A 23873-nucleotide genomic window follows, 5' to 3' on the forward strand; every position below is an offset into this window, starting at 1 on the left:
TCTTCTAAACTTTAGACTTGCTTTTAGGAGAGGAATGGTCACATTCTGGAAATGCCTGTGTCTCTGTAGAAGACAGACCAAGGCTAGGTAAGACTTTTAAGACTAGCTTAGCAGCTAAGTGAGAAAAGACCTAGAGTAAGTTGGTAGCTTACAGTAAGTTGGTGACCCAACACAATGAGAATTCTCCAAAATCTCACTTTCCTATTTGACATCTTCTTTACCTTAGCAACACTAGTTTTAAAGTTCGTATGGTTCTTATCCTATTCTTCATGTTAATAGAGAAAAAGAAAAAGAAGAAACAAACAAACAAACAAAGCCTTTTCTTTTAACATCAAAATGTATGCTTCTTGACATCTTTGTAAATTGATGTGTAGCTGTAGAATGGACCTAATAGATCAATGTCCATAATACAATACTGCTCGGTTGACAAAATCCTGTGCCATGACCTGGTTACCTCTTTTAAAATGGACAAACATACACCAAATCTGCTTTCTATCATAAAGGCAGATGACTAAAGGCAGTTGTGAAATAGGTTGTCTAATGATCAAAGAAGAATTTGTGCTGGCCTCACTTTATGAAAGCTCTTAAACACATTTCCTTTTGGCTGTGTGTTCGACCTTACATAGACTTCTGTGATGCAGAAGTCTGATGACTTTTTAATTACATCTGGGACTGAATTTCTAAGAAAATCGTCATTCCTAATCAGTCCAAATCTCAGAAAAGAGCAATAATTATCTTTTTATTTTTCTTTTTTCTTTTCTTTTTCTTTTTCTGTTTTTCTCTTTTTTTTCTTTTTTTCTTTTTTTTCTTTCTTTCTTTTTTTTTTTTTTTTTTTTTCTTTTTTCCCAACAAATAATCTGAGATCATTTTGTTTTGTGGCAACACAGCCTTTCTTCCATGGATCTGACTGTTGGAAGCCATATGTTTAAGACAGCTGGAAGCTACTGATTCTCCTGGCAGAACTAATCGATGAGGATTTATATTATAACATCAGATTATGTCCTAACAGGAGCAGAAATTACTATTGTATGTTTAAAAGAAAGATAAGAAACATTGTCTGAACTGAGATGGTATGAATGATCAATGAACAACTTGTGTACCTATGGCTACAACACTGGCGTCATTAGCCAGATGTCTTTCAGGTTTGTGGACTGTGTTTGAACTACAGCCACTGTACAACAAATTATTGCTGTTTTTCTGTGACACATTAAAGCTGTCAATCTTCTGATAATCTCAGAGTAGTCCTTTAAAGAAGACACAACAACAGAGAGACATATGATCCAAATTCACATCCTGTTCACAGTAGGCTGAAGCATGTCTTGTACTTAGGCATATAATAAAATATTTATAAATAACCTTGTTCTCTGATTATGCGACACTCATCAGCTCAACTCAGAAGGTTATTTGAGAGACTGGAAGCAGTAGTTGGCTGAACATATCCTACTCCATAGTCCATTCATTCCTTACTGATGCTGCAAAGAAGGAATACCAGTGTGGGCAAAGAAACTGAATCATTTCCATTTCCAGAGTGAAATCCATTCTTGTAGAGGCAGTGTCTAACATCACTTTAAAATCCAAGAGCCTGACAAAGAAAATCTAAACAAAGGCCAACAGTTAGATTTTTATTAATTACCAAAAATATGTTTTCCTACAAACAAAGAACCTCAATCTAATTTTGGCACACAACATACAGTTGACTGTGCTCCAAATATTCCACTCATTTACATATACTGGAAATGAATCTGAGAAAATCATAGCAACAAGACAGCACTGAGTAATTTAATAACAGAAACAAATCAGGAGTTACTTATCTATCCGTGACAGTGCAAAGATTGAATAGCTTTTAAATATCTAATAAATTTTTGCTTGGTTCGTTATGTTGACAAAGGCTTTTCATTAAATGTAAAACTGTGGCCTCATAGGGACTTACATGTAACTACAATATAGTGCTACAGTTGTTAGTCAAAGATGAGGCTGGCAATTTGCCTTGCTGCTTACTTGACCAAAAATGTCTCTTCAAGATCAAACCTGAACAGGACTATAGACTATTGACTAAAATCTTCTTATCACAAAAAAGTCATACAAGTCATATGGAACACTGAAATGTTAAACTATGTCTTTAAAAGGAGCAAATTGAAACAGCTGTTATTTTTATAAAATTCAGCAGTAGAAATATTTTTTTTAACCCTTAGTCTATAAAGAATTTGGGAAAAAAAGTGCACAAAAAATACTATTTCTAATGAATAATAGAATTAAAAATTGAATTCTACAAGAGCCAGACTTTCTAATGAAGAGCTGTCCAGATGAGCTGGTAAATAATTAGCAAGCCACCTTGGGAATGGAATTTGTCTGTGGGTCCTTATAGACCTATGTATTTTCTATATACTTTCTATATATTTTTAGTGATTGTTAAATATTACCTTAATTTAGGATTTTGATTCATACGAATGAGGAAGAATAGTAATCACAGTTCAAACGAAAAGGCATATGCAAGGCCTGTTGTAGTTTTTGATTACAAGGTTGATGTGAACTATATGATTAAATCAAAGTAAATAGGAGTAAAGCTACACCTTTTTTTCCCAAGATTGGTTTAAACTTCAGCATTTTTAAACTAGCGTAACTCAGTCACACTGTTTTTTCACTCAGAGTGAAAAAATAATAATAAAATATGGGAATTATTTGCTCAGCTTTAATCATCATAGTCATTATCGAGCCACAGCAGAATGAAGCTCTGTCTCCCAGTTAGAGTCCAACAGCCAGCTGTAGTACTTTCATGAACTGCTTTCTTTCATCTCTTCACTTCATCCTGTGGGACCCATGACTACATTTGTGGGAGTTTTGCACATATGGAGAGATATCAAACCCCTACACTGTTTTCTGTGGCTTTTCAATTTTTATTTTTATTCTCCCCCCTCCCCCCCGCCAATCAATTTCAGTTCTTTGAATATGTTTCTCGTGCTCTGTTTTGTCTCTGTAGAATCTGTGAGAACCTTGTTTCAGGGATGCACTGTACCTGATGAGATCATACCTTGATTCTGGTCACCCTCAAGCTCTTATAAAAGAATGGAAGGCAAGGAAAAGGGTGCAGACACCTGAGGCCTAGATAGCAGGGAGTCATCCAGCTAACACCACTTAATATGCTTTTATGTATGAGCCCTTAGTTGAGTATGAACTAAGTTTGTAAATGGATGATCCTATGATTTCCATCCTTGACAAGATTATTGCAAAAGTACACCAGGTAACACATGTAAAGCCCACAGGTGTTTTGTCTGACAGATGTTAGCACACGTAATTGGATGTATTTTATACCTGCAACTTATTTAAGGGAGGTTGGAAATGGAACACTTTATCAATTTATGTTGATGTCTTTTGTATCAGAACATAGGCTAACCCATACAGAAAGCTTTGTCAGAAATAATGTTCTCCCTCATCCTAGATGAATTCATTGTCCCCAGTGTAATTTATCCTATTGTTCAAACTGCATTTAGCTGGAGTACTTTCAGCATGTAATTTTTGGAACCACCCAGGTCTTTCTCCCTATCTGTAATAGCTCATTCAGAAATCTAAACGTCTGAGTCATATACTAATCTTAAATCATCTGTTTTAGTTTTGTAACCCAGTTATAGTTAGTTATGAAAATTAAACCTCATCGTGAAATACACTGATGTACCTCATCTATTCATTTGGAAATTGGATGAAAAAGAAAATCTCCATTTTAACACTGAATTTCAAGGAACTTAACAGAAAAACAGAACTTAAGACCACAGCTGTTCCAGCAGCACTTGCAAAGGAAGCCCAGAGATTTCTAGATTTCAAGGTTTGCAAGGACTGTTAAAACATTCAATCTAACCTACATATTAGAGGCATGGATTCCTACCCCATTGCTCTTGTACTTGTCTAAGTGGTAGCAAGCTGCTTAGATGTGGCCTGTTGTTCCAGGGGTAATATTTCTATAAGCTTGTGAAAATTATTACATTTATGAGATCTGTTTTGGATTTCAGCTTTTCTTGAAATTACATAGGAAATCAACAAATTATGCTGCAGTTAATATTATTATTTTTGAATCCAGAGATTAGAAAGTTGATATTTACCATAAAAGGTAGTTCATGACCTGTACAACCAACCCTGGAGAAGGAGTTTGGACAAAATCCTTACTGCTCATATCTTCTAGTTCTGGTATGTATACATAACACAGTGGTGGAGAAATATTCTATACAGACTAATTCAATGGTCAGTTCTTTCCGAGACAGTGTGGAATCAGACTCACTGGGGTCCTGCCATTCCCCAGTGGTTTCTAGTAATGTATGCTACTTGACATGAAGCTCACACCATCAAAAATGGAAGTCCCTAAGGCTGATGAGGAAGGAAAAAAACAAACACCATTTAGCAGACAGAAAGCAGCAAAGGGAAGTGTTGTAAAGATATGACATGTACCTGTGCTTGTGTCAGATGAATCAGTCTGAAACAAAATGCAATAAAAGGTAAAACACCAAAGAAAACCATCTGTATGAGAACTATTGTTACCCCATTAGTGCTCCTAAATGTTAGCAAATCTGACTTGATCTTTGTAATTACTGTTGCTCTTTTTCACACTCTACTAAACAAACAGGTAGATTGATAAGACATGTGAATCTGATTCTAGTATATGTGTGTGTGCACCGGTTAGCAGGGGAAAGCAGCACGTGTATTCAGTATTGTAAGCTTTTCTGTCAAGAGTCCTATGATGAAGATGATGTTTACTTTAAAGGTGGCCAGGGGAAAGTATGCATTGAGCATTTTCACAGTCATAGAGAGAAGTAAATTCATCTCCTCAAAGGTCATAATCTTCCATATAAACCACTCAGCTTGAAACAATATGCTATTGATCTTTCATTCCTGCAAGACACGCAGAGATGGAAAGAAGGGTTTTATTATGGGGTAGCTGGTTAAATGCAATCAGGAAAAATTAATCTCTGCTTTGCACTGTCTTTTTACTGACGTGAAAATCTGCATTGTAAAAAGTGTTTTTACATGCATGTAGTAAGAATTAACTGTACTATCTCTACTTTCTAGGCCTCTGAAAGTCTTTGCTGCCCTCTCTTCTCCAAGTGTAAACCCAGAGCAGATTCCTGAATACAATTATGCCAGCCCTTTCAAAGTCCTGTGGAAAATGCATTGCACAGCCACATATATAAAGACTAACTTAATGTAGTGGGGGGAATGAGTAAACGCAGTAGAATTTGAGGTTTTGTGAACTTCATTAGCTATTTTTTTCAAATTCTTGAGGTTTCGCAAAACTGAAAACCAAATGTCTTAGGAAGACAAAAAAGCCCTCTCCCTCCTAGCTTGGCTCAGGCCCCTGGACCTGATAGAAAGGGGAAAGTTCCTTGGCTCCCACTACCCTGCAAGGCCAAGGCCAGCCAAATTGGAAGGAGCTTCCATGGCAAACGGCAAAGCAGTGATGCTTGTGTTGGCGTTTTCTGCTCTAGTGACAGACTGAACCTTTTGAAGTCTTCTGTGTTTTGAAAGAGCAACATGTTTTCCTACTGGAATTTCAAATGGTGATGACAAAGTTGGTGATTTTCTGTACTTCACTCTCCGTATATATATACATTTCAAAACAAAACTAAATATTGATGGTGTTTATCCACCTATACATTTGATGGGGCTCTATCCTCTAGATTCATCACACTTCTCAGAGCCCAAACCCATGCCTCTTCTCATCAGCTGCAGAATCCTTGCACAGATGTTGCACAAACCTGCTTCCAGCCTCAGCAAAGCAGGGATCCTGGTCTTCTCTTTGAATGCTGAAACTTTTCTGTGCTGCAGGGCAGGACCAACTACAAGGATTCATTCTCCTGTTCCACATGGAGCATGTTTGCTGCTCCACTGCAGAACAAATGAAGTGTCCTAGGGTTGCTTTGGGAGGACATTTTCCAGACCTCTCCAGAACTGGGAATAAGACGTGAGAGAGATGTTTTATGTTTAAACTGAGGCATGGCTCCCTCCATGAGAAGCACGCCTAGGGCAGCCCAGTGCCAGGTCAAAGTGGATCAATACTCCTACCAGAAGAGAGGGATGAAGTGAACCCTTGAGGAACTGACTGGCCCATTTACCAACTGGGTGACTACCTAGGGCAGTCGTTGAGTTGCAAAGTGAAAAGAAAGGGCTGAGAAGGAAAGGGTTCTGTGCTGGGGAAGGCTGCGCTTCGCCGCAGCACGAGCCCTCAGTTGCCGACATACAAAGCCGGAGAGGTCGCGGCTCTTGAAGCCAAGCGGTGGGTCCCGGCCGAGCACGGTGCTTGGCGCCGCCTCCCGGGGACTCTGCCGCACCGGCCCGGCCGCGCTCCACCGTCCCTGGAGCCGCGAGTAGTCGAGGGGCACAACATCCCGACTAAACCGCCAGCCCCGTCTTCTCTCCTACCCTCCCCTCCTCGCCTCCGACGGCCCCGGCCCGCCTCCCGCACCGCCCCCACGCGGGGCGGTACAGGGCAGGGGGCCGGGCCGCCGTCGCCCCGCAGGTAGGAGAGAGCGGGCGGCCCGGCGGGGAGGGGGCGGCGGGGGGCCGTGTCACTGCCGCCGAGGAGCGAGCCGGGGGCGCGCCCCGCAGCCGCTGATTGACAGCGGGGCCCGGCCCGCAGCCCATAAAGGCAGCGGCTCGGGGTGCGGGGCCGTGGAGGGACGTGAGACGGCGGTAGAGCGGTGTGATCCGCTCCGCAACGCCGGCTTAGCTCCGGGAGAAGGCAGAGCCCTCTCGCCCCGTCGGCTCTCCTCATGCCAGGTGAGGCGTAAAGGCGGCTGTCTCTCTCTGCAGGCTGATTTGGCTCCAGGCAGTTCTTCGGGGGCAGTGGGCTGCGCGCTCCGTACTGCCTTATGGTTCTAGGAGTGTCGAAGGAGGAACCTCCTGCCCCGGGGTGGGAGCTGCCCCGGGGGGACACACGGGGAGCGAGAGGTGGGATTGAGCCGCTGCTCTGCGTTCGTCGGTGTGTGGCTGTAGCTGTAGTACATCGGGGCGCTGAATGATAGGAGCTGCTGGAGATAAAAACGATCTGTATGAAAAAGGAGAAAAGAAAGGTGGTATCCCTGAGCGCATCCAAACGTGCGTGGAGTGCTGGGAGTACTGATGGGTGCATGCAGAAAAGGGAATGTCTGCGCGTTCAAGTGGCTGCCGCCTGCTCCATTCATTGTGGGAGCGCACGCATATGGAGCTGCAGTTTTGCGTCTTGTGGTTGTACAGCGCTGGAGGGCAGGAATAGCATCGTGTTGAAAGGCGCTTTCTCCAGCTATGATTGGGTACAGTTCGTTGTAGGAATGGATAATGATATGTGTATGAGAAAGAGGAGTCTGTGTGATGATACTGGGAAAGGTCCTGGAAGCTATTTCCAGTAGTTAAAACTGGCTTCTGTGCTGTGTCTTATGCAGTGCTATATGCTGCTATCTATGCCACGTGGTAACAATCACAGAGGAGAAAAAACATTTTTCTGTATGGCTTTCATTTTATTTATTTATTTTTAGTACTCCTAGGGCCATTTGCATGGAAATGAACCTTATTCATTATCATTTCCTATCATTATCCTGTGGCTTGATGCCATACTGCTTTACTTCTGGAATATAAATAATCCCAGAGTCTGTACGGCAGTTATCAGAGAAGGTAGAAATTCTGATTTGATATGTGTAGTATATAATGAAAGTTCTGCTTATGGTGTATGCTGAGGTTAATTAAAATATATTTGCAGTTGATAATGATTATTTCCCTAATCTACTTTTTGGTTTATTCTTAGGAGTTATGCTGCAGACGAGCAGGTTGTTGTGGCTTGTTGTCTTGATAACCCTGTGGGTTTCCTCAGATGCTCAGGGTAAGTTTTAATGCTTTTTAGAGTAACTCACAAACCTGAAGTCTGGCTTAAAAATAGGCTTGCCTGGCCTATAGTAGACACAGTAATTCTGTAAGACTTTTAAGAAGTCTTGAATTGTAGTTGCTGGGGCTTATTTTGATAGTTGCATCCAGCTGCTGCAAAATGGAGATTCTGAAATTAATAGTTAAAAACAGTTCTTGTAGTAATTATTGATCAACACACTTGTGTCATGTCAGACGTAGTTGATGTTATGCTTACTTCAGTGGTGTAAATGTATGGCAGCCTAAGGAGAATGGCTGAGTTGGCTGAATTTCTGAAGAAGATGGAGGTGGAGCAATAACTCTCTACTGACCAAATATGAACTGGCACAATGCCAGGCCCTCATTTTACATCTGACTTTCTATCCTGAGCTTTTAAAAAGCACTTCTCATGCTTCCTGTTTTGATCTTTGTTAGGTGACAGTGAAAATACTGAAATTGGCTCATTCCTTATCCATATATGATATATATACATACATATATATATGTATATTGAATTATTACATTGTTACATGCACCTGTGCATGTATCATGTGCGTGTTATATAGTGCTCTACAAGGTGTGATTGTATGTTGTATTGGTTATATAATGAAACATAATTATGCCTAGGCTTAGAAGAAGAGAGTTGTTGTAAATGCAAATTACAGGTGAAAAATACAGTTAACTTGCATGCTAGCAGAACAGTTATAAGAATGTATCGAGTTTACTAATCTTCGTGTGTGTTGCTGTTACTAAGTATCATGTACAGAGTTGTGTTTCTGAAGTCAGCTGTCATGCACTGTTTATTTTTCCAGATGATGCCAAAGAAGAGGAGAATACCTTTGATTTACTTCAAATCAGTAACATAAACCGAAAGACAATTGGAGCAAAATTGTTTCGGGGTCCAGATCCCACTATCCCAGCATATCGTTTCATTCGGTTTGACCATATACCTCCATTTAAACCAGAGAAGTTAAAAAAGATCGTTAAACTCATACGGCAAAATGAGGGTTTTATCCTTTCAGCCACTCTGAGACAGGACAGGCAATCTAGAGGCACTATCCTTGCTTTAGAGGGTCCTGGCATCAGTGAAAGGCAGTTTGAGATAATTTCCAATGGCCGAGCCAACACCCTGGACCTCATTTATTGGGTGGATGGCTTCCAGAATGTGATTTCCCTGGAAGATGTGGACCTTGCTGACTCGCAGTGGAAGAATGTCACCGTGCAAGTAACAGGAGAGAACTACAACCTCTATGTTGGCTGTGACCTTATCGACAGCTTCATCCTGGAGGAGCCTTTCTATGAGCAACTAAAAGCAGAGAACAGCAGAATGTATGTGGCGAAAGGGTCCATTCGGGAGAATCATTTCAGGGTAGGTAACCCGTAAGTCTTTGGTGAGGTAAGACTGTAGCTTCAAATAATCACTGAAGATTCAATAGGTGCAGTTTTGTTCTCACAAAGACTCTTGGATTTTATGAGGTCAGAGGTATTGCCAAGCAGAGTTTTCCAGGATATGTTTTTATTCATTACTGGATACCTATTGCATGTATTTGGGAGTTCCTGAAAATTCAAAGGATTGATAAAGAAAAGTCTTAAGACCAGGAAAAATGCACAGTGTGTTTATGGGTGGTGTTTCTGTGCAACCACCCTCTTTCTTTTCCAGATGTAAAAACTTCTGAATGTGTCACACTTTTAGGGGTGATTCTTTGGAAATATCTTGAAGACCTGTTTTTTCAGCATTATGTTTGTTTTATTCACAGAACCTGTTAATATGTGTTAAATTGTATTTGGAAAAAATCAGGTGAAGGAAAAGAAGAATTTTTAGTAGAGTTGAAGGCTGTGGCGTTGCCCTGTCTGCTAATGGAATTTCTTGGTTTGCCATTTTGAATAACCTTTCATTTCAATTTCAGAAATAAAAAGAGGGAAGTTTGAAAAGCAAACAAAGCCAGAACAAAATGTTTTGATCAGTTTGGTAGAATGTATTTTTCTTTTGTGGAAAAACATCTTGCTTATCTTTTGCTTTAAGCACTTTCAAACCCTCCAGTTCTCCTATCAGATGAAAATTAGTTTCTCTCCACAAAATGATGTGATCTGGTCCTGGTGCTCTAAGGATGGCTTCTTTGCGCTTAAAGTTGAAATCAAATTAATCTGTGGCTTCAAAAATTTGAAAAGCCCTTGATTTTCCCATCTTGTTGTGCCATCTAGTTGTCAGTCAGGGTGTGACATGCTTTAAGGTGGTTTTATGGGTTGATTAGTTTTGGCACAAAAGCCAGAAGTTTGTCCTCATACCCTCTCCCTCAGCCTCCATGACTACTTTTGCCAGTCACTTGTGCGCATGGAAGTAGTTGTGGAGATGTAAAGTTTGATAGACCGCTGAAATCTACTATTAGAATAATTCCTTTCTTAGCTGAGATACTTTTTTATAAGTGAAATGCAGTAGTCTCTTTTTATGGTATTGTATCAGGGTAGTGTTCTCACCGTTGAGGAGAGAACCAGGTATGATGCATGGGGAAACTGGCAAAAAATGGAACTACAATGGGGTAGGAACTTCAGAAGTTGGCTTTGATTTCATGGTCAATGTGTTATGGAACTACAGTCTAAAATGCACTCTATGGAAATAGAGATTTTAGCTCATAGCTGATGAATTACTGATTTATGACCTATTTCAGAAAATACTTGTTGCTTAAAGTACTGAAGTTGTATATAATAAAACTGTCAATATATATTTTTTTTCCATGCTTTGGAAATTGTTTTTATCTTTGTATTTAATCATGGCTAAATGGAGTCAGTAGTATGGGGTTGAGACAGGTCAGTTATTGTAGTATCCCAAATCTATCAAGCTGGTTTTGATTTATATTTTTTATTATTACAGGGTCTCTTGCAAAATATTCATTTAATCTTTGATACTTCAATAGAGGATGTTCTACGTAAAAAAGGATGCCAGAGGAGCCAGTCAAGTAAGGCTTTCTTTTTTTATTGTTAACCTCATAAATGTTTTTCAGTAGACTTCAAAAATGAGAATGCCAATTGGCATGTTATATTAAAGCCATGAAACAGATCTGTTTGCAATTGTAGAGGATTCTTACTTGATAATGAAAAAGAAAGCAAGCTGGTTTTTGGTGGTGAAAGGGACGTGCTTGTTTGCTACCTTGAGATACCACCTCTAGAGTTCAACTGACTTCTGTAGTTAATGCTGCTTAGGTTTGTAACTCTGATTATCTGTTATCTGAGTATCTGATTTTAAGTTGAGATAAAATCTATCAAGAAAAAAATAAATAATTAAAAGAAATTAGAATGCATATGTAAATGAGGAAAAATCTCTGTTTTGAGCACAGAACTGAGAATATTGCTTCTGAATAATGCTCCTGAGTCTCAGTGTGTTCACAAACAAGTCTGCAAGTCTTAAAGACAATTAATTATTTGTCAGTGAGTTTTTTGAATGAAAGAGGCTTTGAGTTTGAATCCCAGAAGGGTTTTCATCAAACCAGCCAAAGCAAAAAAAAAAAAAAATAAAAAAAAATAGTAGTTACGGAAGGCATGTGTATGATGGGCTACAGTATATTTTTATTAGTCCTGTTCATGCTGACCTCTCCAGGAGGAGATCACTCTGTGTGTGGGAGTTTTTTGGATTCATCATGACAGTAATGAAACTTTGTCAAGTGTGTGCTAATGTTTTGCAGTAGAGCTAAAAATGGGAGGTGCTATTCTGCTTTCCAGAGTTTGTAACTGGCAGCAGTTCAGTAAAGGCTCAAAGATGACTGTTTCCATTAGAGGAGCATGGTGGCTGTACAAGGCAGTCAGGACATTAGGGTTTTATATGAAACTGCTCTCATCTGAAATGCAATTATTTCATGGCAAAGTGACAGAAATAAGACATCGAGTAAGCTCTTTAAGTGGTCTGTACTCAGCCTTTTAAGCAGTAGCAGTGTAAAGCTCTTCAGAGAGAGACAGATTTGAGTTTTTGTAATTAAAAGTTTCTGAAATGTATATAATACATATAAATGTGTATTTATGTAGTGTGTATGTATATGTTCAAAAAACTAAACTGGGTTTGCTAGTTGGTTTTTAAATCTTGATAGAGTAATGATTGGCTATTCCAGGGATGCATCTTGCTGCAGGCACTCAGACACAAATGTGATGATGTGCCAGAAATGTATTGTGTTAGCTACAATGGATGGCACAAGCAAGAAAACAAGACCTTGCTTGTTAAATGTCATCTATTTGCAGACATGCTACTTGATAACATACTCAGAACTTACTCAGAATGGATTATTGGTGTTTAACCTTGTTAGTGGAAGAAAGTACTTAAGAACTACTATGGGGAAAAAAATTAAATATGTTTATGTCTAATGGAAATCTGAATAAAGGAGGTGGCTTCAGGAATTAAATACGGTGCCTTCAAATCTTTTGTATTTTTATTTGTTGGCTAATACAAAGGAAGATGGTTTGCCCAAATATTTTGAAATATTACCAAGCAAAAATGGAATATTTGATTACAGTATTTCCACTATAAATGGGAAGCCAATGGGTGCCTAAGGGGATAACTGAGTTGTACATGCTAATATGTACCTTATCTGCCTTAATGCGTATTTTATCATGTCTGTCAAATACCAAATTTTCAGGTCCAGTAAACTATGCAGATTTTGTTTTTATCCTTCCTGGGAAGTACTTATGAAATAGTTTTATACACAATATTTTTACTTTAAATTTACAACACCAAGATAACACTATAATATGGAAATTGCTTATCCAATGGCAGAAGTGGGCTAATGGCATGCTGTGATTTGAGGCCATCTGAAGGACCTGAGAAGCTTATCACATACTTGAATGTGGTTTTATAGCATTATCTATTCACCTCATCATAGTTATAAAACCATGAGGGGTGTGCTACTGACCACAGAATAAATATTTTCCCATTCGTATTGCCCATCCACTTAACTGAGGTACAGGTGCTAAAGTGTGAAACATACCTAAGTTATGTGGCACATATTACCAGTGAAATACTACTGCTTTTTCAGAAACAAGATTGTTTCACTAATACATCTTCTTCTACTATGAGAAGGTGAGGAAACAATGAAATGGTAGCTTGGGACTGCTGTTGAACTGTGTGTAGAAAAGTATCTCTGTAGCGTGGCAGTTGCAAGTATTCTAGCAGGCTTTCCGCACAGTGGTGAGCAGGAGAGATGATAAAAGTGTGCCGAAGTGGATACATCGGTAAAATTCCTTCTCTGTCTAGAATCTCTTCTCCAGCTAGATTAACAGCATGATAATTGCATATGTGAGAGGATGTACATTTTGCTCTTCTGTTTTCTTATTTTAAGGATAATCACGTGGTTGTTAGGAAATTAGAAGGAAGCCAGCAGCAGAGAACTGATTTCACAGTGATTCCCCAGGCATCTTCTTTAAGTTGCTGCCAAGTAACAGTAGGAAGTGTGGATTTAGCTCTTCTAACATAGTTTTGGTTTATGTTTCCTGCTGAGATTGCATCTTTATTAATGTTCTTCGAACGTTCCAGTCAAGGCATACTCCATGTTGGCTTGAGAAATATGAAATGAATGACCTGAGAAGTGCTATGGGGGAATCTGAGAGCCCTGGTATTTCAGTGTGGTAGGAAAACTGCATTCTTTCCAGGGAATCAAAAAGCAGTTAAATGGTTACGACACGGAGACTTCTGAATCCTTATGTGGTATATCAGTTTTCTTCCATTGTTTAAGTGAAAACAGACGATTACAAGTAAATGCTGTAATACTGCAAATAGTTTGTAGCCCCTGGCTAGCAGTAAAGAGTTGTGCAGTAATTTTTTGAATGTCATCTTATTGATTAGTTCTTTTTTCTTTTTGTGGCATTGCCATGTTTAATGACTCATCAACAGTGAATAGTGTTGGATATTTAGTATATGTTTTAAGGCTCACATTCCTCAACTGATTTCTTTTTAAGTTGCTAAAAGCTTTGCTTTTCTTTGCAATAAGTCGAGCTTACCAAGCAAGAGTTTCTGCATCAGATAAACCAATATTTTCTGAGACATGGGACACTATGGATTTCTGCATAGCTGATACAAACTTGAACATCCCATTGAGTCCTTCCATAAAGCTTCCATGAAAGGTGTAGGATATTTAACTGGTGAGGATTTAAGTACTTAACAGAAGACAAATCTTATTTTATTAGGTTTTATTTAGTTATGAGTACTTTCTTTCCTTTTTTAAAATTACTGCTGATGCTTCCTTTTGCATTCTTTTTCAAGTAGACAGGGAGATCTTCTAAATTCTGGCATTTGAACGTGTTCAGTTCTCTCTGTATAGTGTACCTGAAGTTCATTTTAATGAAGGCCTGCCTGAAGGAGTGGCTAGAGTGACAGATCAAGTATTCAGACTTATCTCAGCTTAATTTCCACTTAAGTTCAGAATTAATTTATCAATAAAACGCCTACTCTGAGTCCAACATCAAGCAGTGCTACAAAGAACTGTCCAGAGTCTTATATAAATCACTTCTTAGTTAAAATTTGGACCAACTAGACATGGGATATATGGGCAGAACCAGCAACTTTCTGCAAGACCCTCTCCTGCTTTTTTTTTTCTCTGCATAGAGAAAACGTGATAAGTTAGTTGTGGGGGACAAAAAGAAATAGAAACTTCCATTGATTTCAATGGATGAAATAGCTTTTATTTTTTTTTTATTATTATTATTTTAAATAGTATGTCCTTTTGTTACACTTTCTTCATAAATGAATGTGATGTGGTACTTGATAGTGTTTTAGAGTGTGGACTGTATAATGCAAAGCTTGGCTCTTGGTTTTGGAAAGGGAAAGACTATAACTGGAACCATCTGACATCTAATCCCTGTTTTATTCAGGGTGTAATATGGCATGAAGCTATTCCATGGGTGCCAGTCTGCAATTGTAGCAGGAATTGTAAACTGTGGGTGAACTTTGTATATTCAACTCTTCTTTTTCCTTCTCTTGCAATTAGCTGAAGTGAACACCATCAATGAGAGCACTGAAATCCTTCACTTGAGCCCTGCTGTCACGACTGAGTATGTAGGTGAAAAGACAGAGAAGAAGGCTGAGTTCTGTGACCGCTCCTGTGAAGAGCTGGGAACAATGTTTACTGAACTAACTGGCCTGCGCATTGTGGTGAACAATTTAGCTGATAACCTCCAAAAAGTGGCAAGTACCTTCAAGTTTGGCAAACTTTACCTTTGCTGTGACACTTTGCTTCATACTGGTAGACTTAGGGTGGTTAACAGAGGTTTCTATGTATATGAGTATGGATAGCTACGCCTTGATGAGATACATTTTCCATGTGACCAGTAAAGCAGTTCTTGAGTATGATTTGTTCATGAACTGGGTTTAAAAGAACACAATCGCATGCACTCTTACACAGAGTAAGAAATCTAGTCTCTTAAACATACTACAAGGATGGAAATTGAAAGCTAGCTTACCTTGAAAAGCTGTACCGTGCCTGTAAGCTGTTTAAGTGGTGGTTACCGTTCTTATACCATTTATGAGTATATCAACAAGTGGCCATATGGAGTACTAAAACTGTAAGTACGTGTGTGGAATTTTGGTAGTTGAAGTAAGATGGTGACATTGTATTGAAATTTACTGCTCTTCTTATTTTGGATAATAGTAATCTTCCTTCAGGAGATAATAAATACACCATTATGTCTCAAGAGTAAAATCTTCCCATCTAAAGGATGAAAACCTCCTGAGAATGGATTTCCCTTGGTACTATGTGAAATTAGCTGTACTGCTAGCTGAAGAATTACTTAGCAACACTGCTGTACCTGAGGTCATTGTATTTATGTACATGAATGAGTAAAGGTTTAGAGTTCTTAACAGGAAAATTAAATCTAGTGTTTCTCAGTTGTGCTTTGTTTAAAACTATTTGCTTACAAAATACAGTAACTTCTTTTTTTAATCTGCTTCATCTTCTAGTCTGAAGAGAACCAAATTATGTGGGAATTGATTGGTCCTAACAAAACACTCAAGAACCAATCAGTTTGCTGGCAGGATGGCCGAGTCTTTGCAGATAGTGAAAGCTGGATTGTAGATAGCTGCACAAAGTGCACCTGCCAGGTAAGATCTGGGAAATATTCTTTTCTGTACCAACAAACAATAGCTTTAATCCAGTTTGACTGTCCAGGTCTGGTCACATTTACTGAGGGCTTGGACCAAACTTATTCCCTCTCAAAAAAATAATTTTATGTCCATGCCATTTAGAACAAATACAAATTCTACACATGAAATCTTCCCCATAGGCTCACCTTGATTTGCTTGTCTATGTGAGCATGTCAGTATGTTCTTTCCTTTGCCTGTAGGACTCTAAAATTGTATGCCATCAAATTACCTGTCCACCAGTTTCTTGTGCTGATCCATCCTTTATTGAAGGTGAATGCTGTCCAGTCTGCTCTCACTGTAAGTGTTTATCTAAAGAAAAAAGTACTCCCTGTTGATTTATAAAATGACTACTAGTAAGTCACAAAGGTCAAAACGAGGTAGAGGCTGGTAAAAGAAAATCAAATTTATTTCTGTGCAAGGATTATATGAAATAACTTTGCTGCTCAAAGTTACCTTCTGGGGTCATTTTTCCTTACTTCAGTCATTATATCGGTTGATAGCAAGCAACCTAGTTTAGCTGGATGCTGAAGGTTAGATGCATACTCCTCCTGAGTTATGCTTTTCAAAGCTGAACACTGTTGTTTGTTTAAATTGGCTTACAGTATTATTGTGCATTATTTGTTTTCCATATTGCCTAACTGAACAGGCTAACATAGATTAAGATGGTTTTTTTTGCTTACTTTTGTGGAACAAATTGACAAGGTTCATTTAAAACAGAATGGTAGGCTGAGTATGGAGTAATGCTAGTTTCAGTGATTTCACTGAGTGACTTCAGTGTGAGCTCAATACCTTTTTTCTCCTTAGTTGGACAGATTGTTACAGAAGAATGCAGCTTTACTTTTTTGGTTGATTAGATGTTTTAAATAACAGTACAATAGCAATATACTCAGGTTTTTTGTTTGGTTTTTTTTTTTACTCGATCAGAGGAGAGAGCTTGTTCTTACAATGTGTTCATCATCACTTTCATGCTAATGTTTTGTTTAGACCTGATGGCACAGCTCATACTGACCTTGATGCTAAAGTTAAAGGCAGGTGTGAAATGAGTGTTTGTTTCAGTGCATTCTAGGATAAAATGTCCTTCCTCCAGAGGTCAGTGCTTCCTGTAACCACATTGCTTGAATGGGAATTTCAGAAACACTCAAAACGTAATTTGGGTGAACCTCTTGTTACCTCCAAGCATATTTCCCTAACTTCAGTGGCAACCCATAAAAAGCAAAATTAGAAAGAGATCTAAAGGACAAAGCATATATTGTACAGAAAAAGAGAAGGAAAAATTTTCCAAGTAGGGTAGTAGAAGCAATTTTCAATGCTAAACACTCTTTGTATCTTTTACTTTGAAGCTGATGATAGTGAAGAAGGTTGGTCACCCTGGTCAGACTGGACAAAGTGCTCAGTTACCTGTGGCTCTGGGACTCAGATGAGAGGAAGGTCTTGTGATGTCACCAGGAGTGCTTGTACAGGCCCACACATTCAGACAAGGATGTGTAGCTTCAAGAAATGTGACCATCGCAGTAAGTAATAAATTTCTTCCTTTCCTAAAAGTTTATTTTCATTTCTCAAAGCAAAAATAAATTTATCATGAGTTTTTTGTGAACACTTCCTAGTCAGTAAGTACGTACGTAACTGAAGTAGCTCTCATTACATTCTTTATTGTCTCCCCTTTCAGTATTCTTCTATTTATTGTCAGTTATGTATCTATATGAATTGAGGTGTCTATTTGTTCAATTAGAACAGGTTTCCTTTTATGTAAAATGTCTAACATTCTAGTGCTTTAATGGTCATTGAGATTCTTAAGAAAGCTGTACTTGAATGACTAAATGAAATGCTGGGGTTTATAAGAGATAGTAGTAGGAAAGTAGATGTGCATCACATGTGACGAAAGACTGGAAGATTTAAGCTTACAGTTGGATTTGTATTACTACAGCAGGTGGGTTATTTCCTTGAATTTTGCTCTTTTCTCTGGCAGTACGTCAAGATGGTGGTTGGAGTCACTGGTCTCCCTGGTCTTCATGTTCAGTTACCTGTGGAGTAGGAAATATCACCCGCATCCGCCTCTGCAATTCTCCTATTCCCCAGATGGGTGGGAAAAACTGTGTGGGAAATGGACGTGAAACAGAGAAATGTGAGAAGGCCCCATGCCCAGGTAAGTCTGTTGTCTTAAATCCAACGTGACAAAATAGTTTTCCAATTTAACTTCTTCATTTTATACAATTCTAAATTACACCGAATTTCAATGACACAAAATATAAAGTAGAGCTTAGGAGTTGAAATAACTTTTATTTGGAATAAGTTTTGAGATTTAGCATCAGGTACAGCAGTTAGTGGTCATAGAAGTTATGGAGGAATCAGGAGTCAAGAACAAGAGAACCTGTTGCAGACTAGTTGCTGTGTAATCTCCTAATATTTGCAGCAGTTTTTTTTACAGCACTAAGAACAGAGATGGTTTGGTTTGAAGATGTTTGTACTCTTAAGTTTTCCTGAAGTGATGATTACAGAGTCAGTGGGATTGTACCAGCATAAGCTGTGCAGAATAATTATACAATTAAATTACTTACAGTGAGTTAAGCAGTACCACTGAAGATAAGCTGATGAATGAATTATCAAGTAAGAATAAAAATATAAGTGCTTCATTGAACATAGTCCTGGAGCTCAGGTATGGCTCAGCAGAAGTTTGTGTGTTATAGATACATGCTGCTGTCTGTTCAAAATGAAAGCTTAAAAGGGAACTTTGAAGCCACTGTACTTGTTCTGATCAGCTTAAGTGGAAATGCACCATGTCAGTGGGTTCTACATGCAGCTTTATTTTATTGGCCAAAAAATGCCTATAAAGCAGTTGGGTATTTATTTGCTTGTTTGTTTCTAGAATATTGTTATCTCAGTATTAAGCTTTGTCAGCACCTTTCTTCCTCTGTGTGTAGTGAGAAACTGTCTTCAGTCGGGGATCTGAAGGAAAGAATGTTGTCGTTGGCACCAAGTGTTGTCCCCTGTACACTGCCTGTGATGCTCTTTTCTTTTATTCTGCATATTCTAGTGAATGGCCAGTGGGGTCCTTGGTCTCCATGGTCTGCTTGCACTGTTACCTGTGGAGGAGGAATTCGTGAGAGGTCTCGCCTCTGTAACAGTCCAGAGCCACAGTATGGAGGAAAGCCATGTGTGGGAGATACTAAGCAACACGATATGTGCAATAAGAAGGATTGTCCAATTGGTTGGTATTTAATCGTTTCTTGTTTAGCTTGTGTACTTATTGCTTTTGTTTCTCCAGTGGAAAAATCTTGAATTAACACTATAGAAAATTGCTAATTAAATCTTTGTTACAGGAGAAGTTCTTTAAGTTCCTTTGTGTGCTGGTTAATACAGTGGCATCTTATATATTCTTGATGCTGGCTTCTCTTGAGCAAGGATGTATTTTTCAGTCAGAGCCTGAAAGGTTGTTGCATGTTCAACTGGATTTAGCAATCTGCAGTAATTTCAGAGATAATCAATAATATATCAAATGCATATAATTACCTTAATTGATAGGGTGTTTTGTTTTTTTGGTTTGTTGTTTTTTTGTTTTTTTGTTTTGTTTTGTGTTTTTTTTTTGTGGATTGGCTGTATCAGATGTGATCCAAGCTAATGAACAGAGAATAGCTGTTTCTTAAGTGGTCTTACGTGCTTCTTTGTGCTCCTAACTCAATTTATGCTTTTTTTTGGTGTCACTTCCAGATGGTTGTTTGTCAAATCCTTGCTTCCCTGGAGCAGAATGCAACAGTTACCCAGATGGATCTTGGTCATGTGGGCCATGCCCAGCAGGTTTCCTTGGCAATGGTACAGTCTGTGAGGATCTTGATGAGGTACTGACTTTATTTCTGTTAACATAGGGAAACTGCTGTTAAGATTTCATTTTCTGGGAGTTACATGGGCATCTAATTGGTTTCTTCTTTCATTCCTTTCCTACAGTGCATAGCTGTGTCAGATGTTTGCTTTAAGGTGAATCAGGTCCATCGCTGTGTGAACACAAATCCAGGTTTCCACTGCTTGCCATGTCCTCCACGTTATAAAGGAAGTCAGCCTTATGGAGTAGGACTGGAAGTTGCCAAGACAGAGAAGCAAGTAAGTGATGTTGAAGAGAATCTTATGGCCCAGAAGCTGAATAATTCTCATCAGAAGAATCTGAATGAAAATGTGGTAAACTTGTGTGCGAAACAAAGATAATATGAAATAGACAACTCCTGTTCCTAGTTATTTTTATTTGCTTGTGTGGCAAAATACTGATTATTTTATTTTATGATTTTTTTTAATGTATTTATATTTCTCTAGGCAGTTGTCTAGAGCCAAATGAGTATAAAATGTTGAAAGTGAGCATTCCTCTGTTTTGCACTACTTTGTCTCAGGGTTATGTACCTACTCAGGATATCAGAAACTAAAGAATCATGTTATTTTCATGGAGAGAACTATTTCTGTTAACATGTTTGTCATCAGACATAGATCCGAATTCCAAATTCCATTCAGCCAACTCCTATCAGTAGGGAAGGATGGAAGAAATTAGAAGTGATATTGAAGATTATGGTTTGATAGATAGGACAAAAATATTAAAACAGATTTCATGGGATTGCCCCTCTCTGCAGTTGAGTAAATTTGTGGCCACATCATCATGTGAAGTCTAAACATAAAACATCTGCATACGATTCTCAGATACTTCCAGAGAAATTAAGCAAGGTAACAAATCTTACTTCAGGAGGATGTTAAAAAACATTAAGTTGTCTTCTGATTTAAGAAAAAATGTCCTGGCAGCTGGAACGCTAAAGTAAACAGGAGAGTACAGTTTCCTATGTGGGCATTAATGATCCATGAAAGAAAGCAGATAGAGTTCTAAAAATGCCAGCCACTCCAGTTTCTTTTGAATAATAGCCATATTTTCTATGTTTTCTTTTACTTATTTTCACTGTACACATTGTCTGAAGATGTGGACTGACAGCAATATGACTTATTAACCACAATTAAAACAAATTTGCTGTCTTGAGGTATCTAAATGACTGATCTGCTTTTGACAAAATTGAGACAAACAGCTGGCTGCAATTATGTCAGTGAGTACGCTTTATTTTCTACAGGTCTGTGAACCTGAGAATCCATGCAAAGACAAGACACACAGCTGCCATAAATCTGCAGAGTGCATCTATCTGGGCCATTTCAGTGATCCTATGTACAAATGTGAATGTAGGACAGGTTATGCTGGTGATGGACGCATCTGTGGTGAAGATTCAGATTTGGATGGATGGCCGAATAATAACTTGGTCTGTGCTGCTAATGCTACATATCATTGTGTGAAGGTAAGTGATGAAGTTAAACTGTAACTGAAGTTTCTTTATTTTCAAAACAGTTGTGAATCAGGTAACTGGGACAAAATGAGCTATACCTGAAAGTGAATGCTTAGATTTGGATACCTACCAATTAAACTCTTGCATCAGTGGATTACCTACATGTTTTCACTTGGGCATTTTCTCAAGTATTTTTGCTGAATCATTTCTGGCTTCAAGGACAATACTTTCTCAATTTAGCATTTCAGATTTGTTGTTGTTGCTGTTGTTTTTTTGTTTTTGTTTTTTTCTCACTTAGAATGGAAGGATTTTGGTTTCTCCCTCTAAGTTAAAGCAGTATACCTCTAATCTGTTGTGAAGTACTAGTGCAGTAATGTTCAATTAAAAACAAAACAAAAAAAGTGGAAAAAGAAATGCAAAAAATGAGTGGTGTGTTGTTTTTTTTGTTTTGTTTTTCAGTTCTTAACAAAAGGAATGCAAATCAAGAGAGTTTGAAATCAGGTGGTTTAAGAGAGTCAGAAGTTACTTAGGTATAATACAGCTGAAGTTGTGAATTGTGCTTTTTTCAGCACAAGAGAGTTTGAGATTTTGTAGGAAATATGAAACTCAAATGCTGAATGTCCTCATCCTCACTGATGTCTGCTCATTGTGTTTCCAGCCAGTTCAGCAATTGCAGTTCACATATTCATTCTTAGTTCCTGTCATCGAAATTTGCAACATGTTGACTCCAGATGTAACACAAATGATTAGTTTTTACTAAGAGCCCAACATACCAAACCCATTCAGAAAAAGCTGTTCCAAAGATTAATTCATGTCTTCTACAATTTGTGTGTTGATCTAATAGACATGCCATTTAAGGGGAAAGAGAAACACCTTGAAAACACTAGATATTTTCAGATGGTTATGTTCATTACAAAATATTCTACTTCGGTTTTTTTAAAAGCAACGCAAAACTTTTCTTTGAGCTGTTGTTGTATGAAGACTTATGTACTGTCTAAGTAAATCTACATGCATAAAGCATGTGCCATAAGAAATTTGGAGTTATGTTATGGTTTTCATACTTATGATAAATTTTCCAGTTCTTCCTTGAATGGTCTCCACTGTTTGAACTGCTGAGATTTAAAAAGAGCATCTGGCAATATTACTGGAATATTCATGTATTACAAAAAATATTTCTGCAGTCTGTTGGCAAATTCTGTTTTGGTTTGAGATAGATACTGAATGTGAGAATAGCACTTTAATAGGTATATTTGTTATTAGCAAATGATACAGTTGCAATCTTCCCTTTCAGTGAAAGTACTAAAATGACATAGAAATACATGCTAAAGTTTTACATCTTAGTTTAGACTTAAAAAATAAAAAATAAAAAAAAAATACAGCTTTATTCATTTAAAATACTAATTCTTTTCAAAGCTCCATTACAAAATAAATACACTTACTTTTTGTTTTCAAAGCTCTGGCTGCAGAAGAGAACAAAAGATGTTCTTTTTCGGGATGGTAGAAAGGCCCATTTTCCAAACCCCTTTCTTACAGTGTTCTCCTTAGTGCTCTGTACTTCATTCCAGCAACTTTCCATATGAACAGCTGTTTCTGAAGATCATCTCCTGGCTTGTGTATTTTTTTGGCAACTAAACCTGTTCATTTTGTATGTAATCTTCAAACATACATCACCAGCTGTCTATGAAAAGTTGATGTAAGCAATTGTGTGTGCGTGTGGTGTGTTTGTTCTTTGCTAGAGAGTTTCATCTAAGATTTAGTGGGAACATCCCTTTTACAGAAGGAGAGCTCAGAAATGGAACGATTTGCAGATGCATTTCACTTACTCTACAATATGAAAGCAGCAAATTAACCACTATCTTTGGCAAAAAATTCAGGTCCTTTCAAAAGTATTTGTGGATGGATGACTATTTGCTTTCTAGCCTGTGTTGGTGGTACCATGTCTGCACTTCTGTCCAGACAAGTCATTTTGACATACTGTAAAGATAAATTATTTCTTTTGACCAGGATAACTGCCCCCTCCTGCCTAACTCTGGCCAAGAAGACTTTGATAAAGATGGCAAAGGAGATGCCTGTGATGAGGATGATGACAATGATGGTGTTGAAGATGACAAAGTAAGATACATTTCTGTGTTGTCTGTACATTTGACATAAACATCTGTTTTTAGGGAAAATCATTACAAGTGATGATGTGTTTATCGTTCAGAGCTTCAATTGAGTCAATCAGCTGTACTTTCCTTGGATAATGGCTGCTGCAGAGTAAAGCTGAGTTGCATCAAATGAGATGTAACACTCGGAAGAGTGAAAAAACAGCCCAGGGAGCCCAAGGCTGCATTAAGTTCTCTGGCTCTGAGTTCAGTTGTGTGTATGAAAACAACTTAAACTCTTTATTTTGTGATGAGGAATCATAGCTCCACTGTATTGTAAAAGTTGATAGAAATTATATCTGATACATGGTGGAAGCAAGGTATAATAAGTAACATGACTATAAATATAGGTAGCATCAAAGAGAAGTAACAAGAGGAAAGTAATCAGATTCCACAGTTCTGCTCTTCTCCTCAATCCTGCTGATTTGATTTGGTTTGGTGATCCTTCTATACAGAGTGCTTCCT

The 23873-nt window shown here is 38.2% G+C and overlaps 1 protein-coding gene across 2 annotated transcripts in view; it reads left to right on the top strand.

Moving 5' to 3' along the window:
- Positions 1-6369: 6369 nt before the first annotated feature.
- THBS2 (thrombospondin 2) overlaps positions 6370-23873 on the top strand; it is a 30601-nt gene continuing 13097 nt past the window's right edge. Inside the window, exons 1-14 of one of the 2 annotated variants that reach the window (XM_085541363.1) lie at positions 6370-6499; positions 7760-7834; positions 8667-9223; positions 10724-10808; positions 14817-15013; positions 15785-15925; positions 16168-16264; positions 17308-17478; positions 17934-18110; positions 18999-19172; positions 19673-19800; positions 19907-20059; positions 21058-21276; positions 23269-23376. In XM_085541363.1, the coding sequence (XP_085397489.1) occupies positions 7765-7834; positions 8667-9223; positions 10724-10808; positions 14817-15013; positions 15785-15925; positions 16168-16264; positions 17308-17478; positions 17934-18110; positions 18999-19172; positions 19673-19800; positions 19907-20059; positions 21058-21276; positions 23269-23376 (2277 nt within the window). In that variant the 5' untranslated portion in view covers positions 6370-6499; positions 7760-7764. Of the gene's footprint in view, positions 6760-7759; positions 7835-8666; positions 9224-10723; positions 10809-14816; positions 15014-15784; positions 15926-16167; positions 16265-17307; positions 17479-17933; positions 18111-18998; positions 19173-19672; positions 19801-19906; positions 20060-21057; positions 21277-23268; positions 23377-23873 lie in introns of both variants that reach the window. The other variant, XM_015858016.3, reaches the window with a different exon arrangement.

Source organism: Coturnix japonica, chromosome 3 (assembly GCF_054131305.1).
Source record: "Coturnix japonica strain WE chromosome 3, WE-NBRP24, whole genome shotgun sequence".
In the NCBI taxonomy this organism is placed as follows: Eukaryota; Metazoa; Chordata; class Aves; order Galliformes; family Phasianidae; genus Coturnix; species Coturnix japonica.